Source organism: Phyllostomus discolor, chromosome X (genome assembly GCF_004126475.2).
Source record: "Phyllostomus discolor isolate MPI-MPIP mPhyDis1 chromosome X, mPhyDis1.pri.v3, whole genome shotgun sequence".
NCBI classification, from domain to species: Eukaryota; Metazoa; Chordata; class Mammalia; order Chiroptera; family Phyllostomidae; genus Phyllostomus; species Phyllostomus discolor.
The window spans coordinates 69,743,081-69,755,731 of record NC_050198.1 but is presented as its reverse complement, the minus strand read 5'-3'; the positions used below and the strand labels follow the sequence as shown (position 1 = coordinate 69,755,731).

General features: G+C 35.8%; 1 protein-coding gene across 1 annotated transcript in view; it reads right to left on the bottom strand.

Moving 5' to 3' along the window:
* WDR44 (WD repeat domain 44) overlaps window positions 1-12,651 on the bottom strand; it is an 87,942-nt gene that overhangs the window by 27,309 nt on the left and 47,982 nt on the right. Inside the window, exons 7-12 of the mRNA XM_028522746.2 lie at window positions 12,007-12,143; window positions 11,118-11,201; window positions 5,869-5,975; window positions 4,977-5,128; window positions 2,521-2,659; window positions 405-469 (exon numbers count right to left, since the gene is read on the bottom strand). Coding sequence (XP_028378547.1) covers window positions 405-469; window positions 2,521-2,659; window positions 4,977-5,128; window positions 5,869-5,975; window positions 11,118-11,201; window positions 12,007-12,143 — 684 coding nt within the window. The remainder of the gene's footprint in view (window positions 1-404; window positions 470-2,520; window positions 2,660-4,976; window positions 5,129-5,868; window positions 5,976-11,117; window positions 11,202-12,006; window positions 12,144-12,651) is intronic.

The window sequence follows — 12,651 nt, the reverse complement described above, 5'->3', positions numbered from 1 at the left end:
AAGCATTTGTCAAACCAAGATGGAAAAACTAAAATATTTCAGTATCTTATTTCTTTCCTTAATTACCTCTTATTCAGGTATCCATTATTATTTCTTAAAAGTATTTAACATGGACTTGAGGGGAGGGGAGGGGATTTTGTTTCATTTAAGTTTACATGAGTAGTTTGGTAGCTTGAGTAATATTCACTGTCTGACCTTTAAGCGTCACACTGTTTTTTAATTTACCAATTCTAAAAGAAGAAACTATCCTAACACATATTCATTTTAATTAAATGCTTTCGTGCCACTGTAATGTTTCATAAACAATACGGCATTTTAAAAAACTCCAAAAGGAAGAAAATAAGGTATTTTTAGTAAACAAATCATAGCATTTAACAATAGTAACTATACAATAACAAACATACCCCAGTATCTGTATCAGATTTTGATGAATTTAGGCTTTCCTGAGAAGGTGATGGGGACACACGTCCTGAAAAATAACATAACTGTAAAAAGGCATGTACATGTACATATGCACACACCCAATCAGAAATAATGACACAGGAGCACCTAATTAATGTCATAGGATGTAACATTCTAGAAAAATACAGGCAAAGCATTAACTCTTTAGGCACCCAAATATTTGTTTTAATCATTTCTATACAAAATCTTTATAAAATGACCTAGCCATTTTTCTGCTTTTAACAAAGTACTGGGTTGGACAAAAAGTCTGTTTAGTTTCTTCCATAAAATAAGACACCTTTTTCATTTTCACCAATAACTTTATTGATTTGGATATTTTGAGTATATCAGCTATCTCCCACATGGTATAACATTGATTGTTCTCAGTTAATGTCTCTATTGGATTGCTGTCCACTTCAACTGGTCTACCTGGCCATGGAGCATCATCCAGCAAGAAATCTCCAGCACAAGACTTCACAAACCACTTTTGACACATTTGATCAGTCACGGTTCCTTTTCCATATACCACACAAATCTTTTTTTGTGTTTCAGTTGTGTTTTTATCTTTCTTGAAATAACAAAGCATAACATGCTGAAAATGTTTATTTTCTTCCATCTTCAATATTAAAATGGCTACACAAAAATTCACCAATTTTGATAAGTTGTTTTTATATGCACCCTGATATGACAGCTGCCACACAATGCAATCTAACAAAATTGTTTCGAATGAAGTTAAAGACAACTAAGCGCTACTAGAGCCATCTTATGGAAAAAGCCAAACGAACTTTTTGGCCAATCCAATACTGTTACATTCTTATTATTCATCGCGAATACATTCTTGTCAATCATAACAAGAAGCAAGATGAACAATTATGGGTCAAGAAGGGTCTAGGCTGCGGTAAGCCTCAAGGGCCACTGAAAATAGTCTTTCTGCTCCATCTAGGACATAAAAGAAATATAAATTTTGTTTACTATATTGTCAACTCATTATTACCTTCAATTATGTATTCTAACAAAATGGCACAACATAATGCTACCAATACACACAGGGTATTTTGTGTAATCCTAGCAATACACAAAGCCCTAAAGTATATAGGGCTTTACTTGCTAGTTTAGTGTACCTTCCTAGATTTCTCTGTTCCTCAAATTGCTGCTTTGACTATACTTTATACTCCTGCCCATGGCCAGCTCTATTCTTCTTTCTCCCGTCCCTTAGCTTCTTGTTTCCCAGCTTTGGATGATTGTAGATGGGGTTGGGACAGGGAAGGAGGGGTTTGTGCAGAAAATTTATTGCAGTTAAATAATCACGAGAAAAGCATCCCAAAACTTAAAGCTCCTATTTATATAAATTCTATGACATACTTTTCCTGATAATTTGCCATGATACATAATTATTTGACACAGTTGTAGTAATTGTATACATAGGCCATATTCTGAGGTTTCTTTTACATTTAATATTTTCCCACATGCCCTTTGATGAACTGACAAATCACATTTGCTTTCCATGCTATGTTTCCTTAATCATTCTTTATTTACTGGATGTATACATTATGCTAATTCTTTCTCTAGATCATAGGTAGGCCAAATCCGGCCTTCCACCTTGTTTTATACAGCCTGGCACCTTGTTTCTACCTGGTGGCCACATCGAGCTCTTGCTTAACTGCTAAGGAATAGGTACTTTTATTCAGTCCTAAAATTACACTCAGCCTTTTGAAGGCAACCATGAAGCTGGTGTGGCCCCCAGTGAAAATGAGTTTGACATCCCTGCTCTAGATTAATCAGAATTTTACTTTAACCCGGAACAGAACTGAAGATTGCCAAAGGAAACAAAATAACTTAGTTCTCAATAGTTGATGAAATTACCTGTGCACTACACCTGAAAGTTAAAAGCTTTGTGGTAGCTTTTTTCACTGAGTTTAAATGCTTTTTGCTGTTGACTTCTGTTTTACCTTTAGGTCTGTGGTTATACAAAGTAGTGGTTGCTGCAAATGATTACCAGTTAAGAGGCATTACCATGCCTAAAATGTCAAAATGCCAGGCATCTTTGGATTTTTAAAGCCCCCCAAAAAAGAAAACTACCTTCAGTATTGTATTTCATTCGCATATTATTGAAGTAGTCAAAAGCATTTTTTAAAGCCCATATTCTAACTACATTGTCTTGTCCAGCTGAGGCAAGCAATCTACCACAATGGGAAAATTTCATGGTCCAAACAGCTCCCTATGAAAACAAAGGAAAGTTCAAGGTTATTATTTTAAACATTGAGAAATTAAGTCAGAATTTAAAAATCATGTCAAATTATACATACTAAGATAATGCTCACATTACTAACACCACTTAAAGCCAACAGTCTAATGTAGGAACAACACCATAAAGAGGGTATCTTCAAAAAAAGGCGAGACAATGTACTTGCAGTTTGCTATAATCTAAACTAACAGTTTTAAGATCCCAAACTTTGTCCATATATTAATGGAGATGGTAGTTCTGAGGTGGCTGGAAAACTTCAAAGTAAAGCACAAATCTTATTTGGGGATCTCAGTTTCCCAGCTGAACCTGGGAGTAGGATAGAAGGAGGCAGAGCCTTTAGCATAGCACCAAAAACTCCTGACCAGGGCTGAGGGAAGAATACAACCCACCTTAGCAGTGACCCTCTTAGTATTGGACATTTGAATAAGTGTTGAATGGTGTGGTCTCCTGTTTTTCTCCCCCAAAACAAGGTTTTGCATTATATGGCTAGAATTCCTAGTCAGACACTGGAAACAGTGGGGAAGTTTGTCTGTGTGTATGTGTGCACGTTGGGGAAGGGTTAAAGAATGTGAACCCTTGTCCTGACTGGTGTGGCTCAGTTGGTTGGTCATTGTCCTGCAAAGTGAAAGGTTGACGGTTTGATTTCTGGTCAGGGCACATGCCTGGCCTGGGGATCCCAGTTGGGGCATGTATGAGTGTCAAACGATCAATGTTTCTCTCTCACACTGACGTTTCCCTCCCTTTCTTCCTCCCTCCTTTTCCTGCTCTCTAAATATCTTAAAAAAAAAAAAAGAACGTGAATCCTTAAATTGGAAAGGCCAAATCCTACTATAACAAATATTGTTACAACTACTATTAAACCACACATCTATGCAGATGATAAAGATTATACAAGTTAGAGGCAACAGCTCATTTACTGGAATAGCATTCATTTCCACAAAATTCAAGTGTATTAAGAAATTTGTCATTTAGAGACTACTACAATGAGATTTTATTTAAAAATGCAAATAATGAAAGAGAGTCAATAGAGTACAAGGAAATTCATCAGGTGCCTTAAGGGAGTGACTATAATCAACTCGAAAATTTTATATCTACATTATAAACACCAAAGTTTAAATTCCAACCTGGCTTCCATATGATATGTTTGTGGTTGCTTCCTTCCAGTTAGGCCAACTTTTAGATTTAAAGTCTAAATAGGTAAATGCATTCCCAGTATCATTTATCCAGCCTTGAGTTTATTGCTTCCTCCCCTATATTCTTAGCATTTTCAGGGGTAATATAATTTGTAATATTATATCTACTTGGGTACATTTTAACTCTGATAGAGAACTTGTACCACTACCTCTGTCCTTATTTTAGCTGTCATTTTACAAAATATATTGAGCTTTTGAAATAGTTGTGTAAATTATTTAAAATATAATGAAGAACATTTTAAACATTCTTATGGTGTCCAGAAGTATTTAACTTTTTCATACAGATCTTGCATTTTTCTTATTAAATATGTTGCTAGATATTTTATCTTCTATATTCTATCTTTTACAAAAGATTTTATTTATTTATTTCTAGAGGGAGGGGAAGGAGAAAAAGAGGAAGGGAAACCTTGATGTGAGAGAGAAACATCAATGTGTGGTTGCCTCTCCCATGCCCCCCAACCGGGGACCTGGCCCGCAACCCAGGCATGCGCCCTGACTGGGAATTGGACTGGTGACATTTTGGTTTGTGGGATGACGCCCAACCCACTGAGCCATAGTAATCAGGGCACTTGAAACATTTTTCAAAGTGATAGGTCACTCTCTAACTGTTTTAAAGTTTGGTACTTTTACATACATAGCTTTTGTAATGAGATAGGACTAGTGTTTACTTCATTCAATAATTCACTTCCTGAACAATTCAGAGAGAGATTGTATTACCTATCTGTTAAATTGTATTAAGATCAATTTTTTCTTCTTTAGTAAGGTTAGCACAATTACCTACATACAGATCTGCTTTATAGAAGCCAAAGTATTTCTCTTAATAAAAAGAATCAATAATGGCCTGACCAGTGTGGCTCAGTTGGTTGGGTATTGTCCCGCAAAGCAAAAGGTCACTTGTTCAATTCCTGGTTAGGGCACATGCCTGGCCTAGGCTGAGGGTTTGGTCAGGATGGGGTGTGAATGAGAGGCAATGATTGATGTTTCTCACACTGATGTTTCTCTCCCTCTCTTTCACCTTTCCTTCCCCTCGCTCTAAGAATAAATAAAATCTTTAAAAAATACCAGAATCAATATTGAAAAATAAAAAGGTTGCTTACCATATGTTCACCACTAAGATCTTGCACCACTTTTATCTGATCAAAATCATAAGGTCCTTTGAAACCATGCGCTGCTTTGAATTTAACTGGTCTTGTGTATGGCATTCCTTCATCATCACTTGATGAAGGATCATCTTGATCAGTATGAAACACTAAATAGAAATGCAACAGAGATCATTACTAGCTAATGTAGATATAGTTACTATGATATTTTTATATCCACTGCTTACCAAGAAAATTCATTACATGGAGAAGCAAAATCTATTACTAAATAGCATATTGACTAAGAGCATGGAGCCGAGTGCCAGATCTGAGCCTAAATTCAGCTTTGTCTCATTTATTATCCATGTGACCACAGGCAAGGTACCTGACCTTTCTGTGCTTCAGTAATTCTCATCTATAGAATGGGGATAATAGGGTACTTACCTCAAAGGATTTTTATGAGGATTAAATGAGTTAACACAGGTGAAAGTGCTTAGAACAGTGTCTGGCACAAAATATTATGTAAGTGTCTATTAAATAAAACAAATGAGTACAATTATGACAAGGGCATAGGAAGTTAAGGTCTGTGCAAAATTGGAAAATTTACCTAATTTTGAAAATATTTATAAGAACTAAATAACCTTACATAACTAATTTACAACTGATTATTGAACATTCAACTCCTCTAGGTTGTCATAGTCACAAAGTATGTAAAAATTGTTTAAGATATATAAATTCATTTTCTTCTTACTTATAAAGTTATGTGATAGTGAGAGTAACAATTTACTGAAATGCTAAGATATCTATAAAGGTTTATTATTTTTCATAAAATATAATGCTTCTTATTAACTACAGGCTAAATTTAGATGACCAACCAAATATTCGACTGAAATGTTTTTTTTTCACTTACCTTCATCTCTAACACTTTTAACTTTATTTACAGCACGTTCACCATATTCTTCAGCAAGGTGCTTTGCTCTCTTCACTGATTTTCCTAAGAACTTCTTTAGTTGAGTCCTTACAAAAAAACCCGAACAAAATTATTTCTTATTAATTCAACTAACTATATAAGTTCAACAATTCACTGATAATCTCATTATGACTGGTAAAGCATATTATTTTTTAAAGATTTTATTTATTCATTTTTAGAGAGAGGGGGAGAGAAGGAGAAAGAGAGAGAAACATCAATGTGTGGTTGCGTCTCACGCACCTAACACTGGGGACCTGACCCTCAACCCAGGCAAGAGCCCTGACTGGGAATCAAACTGGCAATCCTTGGGTTTGCAGCCTGCGCTCAATCCACTGAGCTATACCATACAGGGAAAGCATGTTATTTTGAATTAACCCTTTTTTATGTAAATAGTAGGTCTTGGAGTTCCTAAATTCCTTATTGTATAGAATGCAGGGTGGGGAAAAAGTAGGTTTATAGTTGTTCATATGGAAAGTAAAATATAATACAAGAATAAACTGTGTTTTGTGTACTCACAAGTGTAAACCTATTTCCCGCACATGGTATATATTTAAGTCAATATGGCCACAAAGGTAATATAGGCACTTCTCCCAATATATAATATTGTATACTCTAGAGCATTAGTTTTCAATGGTGAAGGATAATCAGTTGGCAAGGAGCAGGTGGGAGAGGAGTGTTTAAAGTACAGATATCTAGTCCCCATCCCCAGGTCATCTGATTTAGGGGGTTTGGGATGAGGCTATGAATCTACAGTGAGAATCACTTTGAGAAGATTCCTTTAGAGCAGGGGTGTCAAATTCATGTTCACTGGAGGCTACATCAGCTGAAATAATTTTAGGGCTGTATAAATGTTACTACTCCTTAACTGTTAAGAAGTTGAAATTACATTTGGCCCTTTGACGGCAACTGCGAGGTTGCTGTGGCCCCTGGTGAAAATGAGTTTTGATACCCCTGCTCGAGATTCATCCTTAAAAACTTTAACAAACAACAAAAAAACTAAAGATGTATTTACTTACAAAGTAGAACACTTTGAACAAGAATAAAAAAAAGGAAAAGATAAGAACCCAAAACAGAACACTGTGGTAGCCTAAGATAGCCTCTTGTCCCTTCTCTTTCAGTTTGGGTATTTGCATGCAATACAGTTAAGCAGAACTTTGTAGTAGGTATTCCCAAACAGTGTAATGTAAGTAAGTATGCATTCCAAGTTTCCATAAATAGGACTTATTGCTTTTTCAATTATCTACATCTCTAATTTCATATATTAAAATGATTAAAAAAACAATACAAAGCATATGATTTTTACAGCCAAAACAAAATGTACAAAGCAGGGGTAAATTTTTACCAATTAATGGGAGCTCATGATATTAAGGATAGAATTTGAAAAAGTTGCTAAGCTATATATACAAAGAGGTTCACTGCAGTATTGTTTAGAATAGGTAAAAAGTAGAATTTTCACCAACAGAGAAATGAATAAGTGACTGTATATCCTTGCAATGGAATGCAATAAAATAAATGAGGCAAATCTCAGTTCTTTTTTTTTTTTAAAGATTTTATTTATTTATTTTTAGAGAGGGAAGGGGGAGAGAGAGACAGACAGACAGACAGACATCAATGTGCGGTTGCTGGGGGTTCTGGCCTGCAACCCAGGAATGTACCCTGGCTGGGAATCGAACCTGGGACACTTTGGTTCCCAGCCCGCGCTCAATCCACAGAGCTACACCAGCCAGGGCGCAAATCTCAGTTCTTTAAAGGTAGCAAGCTCTTAGTCACCTCAAGGCCTTTGCATGTGTGGGTCTACTCCTTATAATACTCCTCTTCTAGCTAATTTCTATTCCTCTTTACATGTCTCAGACCAAACAGCTCTCTCTCAAAAAAGCCCTCCTTGACTCTTCAACACAGGTTTTCATGTTATATAGTCCCACAGTACCCCAACAGAGTTCTTTTATAGCAATTACTACAAGTGTAGTTAGATTTATCTGTATAATTGCATGTTTAATGCCTGTTTCTCCTATTGAAATGGAAGCTCTAGGAAAGATGAGACCATGGCTCTCTTCTTTTGTTTCCCCCCTCCACTCCCCTTGTTGTTGTCCATATGTCCTTTGTAATTGTTCCTGTAAACCCTTCACCCTTTTCCTCCATTATCCCCTCCCCTCTGATCACTGTCAACTTATTCTCAATTTCAATGTCTTTGGCTATACTTTGCTTGCTTGTTCGTTTTGTTGATTAGGTTCCTGTTAATGGTGAGATCATATGGTATTTGTCTTTCACCACTTGGCTTATTTCACTTAGCATAATGCTCTCCAGTCCCATCCATGCTGTTGCAAAGGGTAGGAGCTCCTCTTTCTTTCTGCTGTGTAGTATCCCATTGTGTAAATGTACCACGGTTTTTTGATCCATTCATTTACTGATGGGCATTTGGGTTGCTTCCAGCACTTGGCTACTTAACTATTGTATCTGCAGCACTAAACTCCCATATCTGCTGATAGAAAGATTACAATAGTTTACTATTGGTATTGATATGAAAAGATGCCCATCATACACTAGATTTTTTAAGTGAGTTGACAAATTATAGGCACAGTGTAATTCCACTTTTGTTAGAAAAATAATTCCATGGAGGATACACCTATTTATTTATTTTATTTCACTGTTGTTCAAGTACAGTTGTCTGCATTTTCCCCCTACCACTCTGCCCCACCCCAGCCATCCCCACCTCCCTCCCCTGATTCCACCACCCCTTGGTTTTGTCAGTTTGTCCATATGTCCTTTATATTTGTTCCTGAAAACCCTTCTCCCCTTTTGCCCCTATTATCCCCTCCAACCTCCCCTCTGGTCACTGTTAGATTGTTCATAATTTTAATGTCTCTGGTTATATTTTGCTTGCTTACTTGTTTTGTTGATTAGTTTCCACTTAAAGGTGAGATCATATGGTTTTTGTCTTTCACCACCTGGCTTATTTCACTTAGCATAATGCTCTCCAGTTCCATCCATGCCATCACAAAGGGTAGGCGCTCTTTCTTTCTTCTGCATAGCATTCCATCGTGTGAATATGCCATAGCTTTTTGATCCATTGATTTACTGATGGGGACTTAGGTTACATCTAATTATTAATACTGAGAATGTTTGGGGTTGGGCGTATGACATACTTATTTTTCAGTTTTTTGCATTATTTTAAAAATTTTTAAAGCTTTTATTTATTTATTTTTAGAGAGGGGGAGGGAAGGAGAAAGAAAGGGAGAGAAACATCAATGTGTGGTTGCTTCTCGTGTGTCCTACACCGGGGAACCTGGCCTGCAACCCAGGCATGTGCCCTGACTAGGAACTGAATCAGAGGCCCTTTGGTTCCCAGGCCTGTGCTCAATCCACTGAGCTACATCAGCCAGGGAAGAATTTTGTATAACTTTTGATAATCAGAAAACACAGATGATAAACCATTTTAAAAATCAGTATAGCCCTAGACTGGTGTGGCTTAGTGGGATGAGTGTAATTCCACAAAGCAAAAGGTTACTGGTTTGATTCCTCGCTAGGACACATGACTGGGTTGTGGGTTCAGTCCCCAGTGGGGGTGTGTGTGACAGGCAACTGATTGATGTTTCTCTCCCTTTCTCCTTCCATTCCCCTCCCTCGAAAAATAAATAAAATCTTTGAAAATAAATAAAAATCGCTATGAGGTCTGTGATCCTATAATTCTGAAGTTATATTTTCTGGGTAACTATAGATTTACTACTATTTTAAGCAAGAAAACAGGTATTTCAATAATTTTGGATGAGAACATCTCTAAAATATATACTTTTGTGCCTTCTTCAAGGGTATTTAATGTTCAATACATTTCTTTCTTTAATAAATGGGGTCAATTACTATCATTACTCTTCTTTAATATGTTCATGACCTTTCAAATGGTTTGCAAGTGGGCCACAATATTGGCTCTAAGCCTTTGAGACAACAGGGCAGGGCACAGGGAAGCCTGACTCTGGACCAATCTCTTCCGACCATTAGTTCACTCTAGCATTCAGTGCAGAACCACCCTGTTCTATGTGTGTCATTACTTGAGGAAAAGTTGAAACCACTGCCATACAAAATGGTTGTGCTATGTAAGAGTCCTTTTATTATTTTTCTGATTCCTCTCTTGTAATTGGAATATTATCTGACGTTCTTATGTGTCAGCTTATAGGTTTCATAGTTTGGTGCTTCTATTTTGCTGTGAACTCAGATACCAGATAACCAGATTTTAAAAAAATTCTGTGATAAATATCCTGAGGAGCTTTTTCTCTTTTAGAAAAATGAGCTTTAAGGTATAGAATATAAAACATCTTTCATGGATATTTATATATCTCCTGAATAATTCCTAATTCTCTGGTTTGTGAGAGTCATCACTGGTAGACAGTCAAGGTCCATGTATCTGAAGGTGCTATCATAGACCTGCATTGTGAGTACATACCTTTTCTAAAAATTACCCAAGCTTTCTTTGCTACCCTTTCCACACTAGGAAAGATCAGATTTGAGTGGAGAATTCACTTTGGGCCTGAACTATTTTATTTTATATTTATATTTATTTTACATTTTAGACTAATTATTGCCAATTATGTGACTTGCATATAATCAAGCAAAATCTCTATGCCCACCATTGTGCTAGGTTTTTGTAGGGGAAACAGAAGAATGGCATGATCAAAATCCTTTTGTAACACATGGTTTCATTGTTTAATATCGATTTACCTTGTTTTCTTTTTAGAACAGAAAAAAGTTTAAGGTAACATAAAGGGCTAATGTAAATTACATAGAATATAGGTGTCACTGAAATTGAGAAAAGGAAGAAATGTACTGTGAATTGAAGAAGTCAGGAAGAATTTCATATAGTTGGGTTTAGAAAGACAAAGAGCATTTGCCCAGATGAAGAGAAAGAGAAAAGGCAACTTCAAGGACCATCAAGTTCTTCTACTAACACTTCTGGTACCTACTGTGAGAACAAAATACAGGCATGCTGCAAAATTTATTGATCATTTACTATATATATCAGATGCTATATGACCAACACAGCCTCAAAGACCTCACAATCCATGGGTTGATGGCAGGGAGTCATGGTGGTGAATGGACTCATAAATTGGATGGAGTACAGATTTAAAATAGTATAGTAGTTCTCATATTTTTAAAAAATAAAGGCTTGAAATGAAGAAAATGGATGTACTGTAACTCACGTTTTCTGTTTTAACCTTCCACCATCAGTATCTGTTGGGTGAGACTGTAACTTCTCTTCATCATCTGACTGTGTTGCGTCATTACTACAAGGGGAAGAAGTAATTTTAAAAGAAGCCACTTCCTTAACGCTTCTCAAAAATCTCTATATATACTTACTATTGAATTAGTAAATTAGAGTAAAAAAAAAGTCTGTTAAAATGCTTCACATATGTTTAATTTAAATAATGATCCTGAGAATTTAAAAAGACATGAAAAATCAAAGAACATAATCATTAAGCAAGGTACAATGTACAAAATGCAAGTGGATGCAATTTAGGAATTTAAGAAAAACCTACGATAAACAAAGCTTTCTGATGGGCAAAACATGCTACACAGAAATGACAAATTAGCTTGTAAATATCTTCCTCCTCACTCACCAGGCACACCATATATTATACATTAAAAAGCTTTGCTTTCAGAGAAATTATTCCTTAGATCTACATATACACCACAGTAAAGTCAATTGCCTTCCTCTAAAGCCATTTTCTGACCCTCCAAATTAGATACAAAATTTCTGATCCTTAAGCAAGGTTTCAGAAGACTAGATGTTCATCCCAAGCATGGCCTTTTAGCCTCAATAGGTTTTAATACTCTCTAGTATAATATCAATCATATGAAAAGAGAAACCAAATACTATGGTATTGAAGACATATGCTATCTTCCCCCTAGCAATTGTACAGTCTTAAGAGAAAACAAAGTTTAAGAATACATATTTTAAGTATTTTAATGGCAAATTTTAAAAAAGGTTGAAAAAAACCAAATTAGGGACTGTCACAGTTCATAAGCAGAGACATTTTCACCCTTCTGAATGAAATACTTCAAATGTTAAATAGTAATGTTAGGTCATACCTTACGTATTCTTTAGTCCTTCTCATGATGTGCAGAGTGAGAGGATTAATACCTGTTGGTAGTTTCTCTTCTGCAAGACTCAAAGGTATTTCTTCTCCAGTGTCTAGGTTCTTAATCATTACACTGGCTAAAATTTCCTGAAGTAAAAACATAACACCAAGAGAAATTATAATTTAAGTATATTTTTCAGTCTACAAAATCCTCAAAAATTTAAGTTAAGGACTTTCTAGTACAGTCAGTGCTGTGTACAATACTTTTTAACATTTTTAGTGAAATGCAATTCACACACTGCAAATACACTCATTTAAAGCGTAAATAGTTCAATGATTCTGAGTATATTCACAGAGTTGTGCAACCATCACCATTATCTAAGTTGAGAATATTTCTATTACCCCAAAAAGAAATCCTAAGGCCACTGGCTGTCATACCTTATTTCTTTTCCTTCCATTTCCTGGCAACCACTAATCTACATTTTTGTCTCTATGGATTTGCTTATTCTGGACATTTCAAATAAATTAAATCATATAGTATGTGGTCTTTTGTGAGTGGCTTTTCTTTCACTTAGCACAATGTTTTCAAGGTTCATTCATTCTGTACATGTATCAGAACTTAATACCTTTTATTGCCAAAAAATAGTCCGCGTGC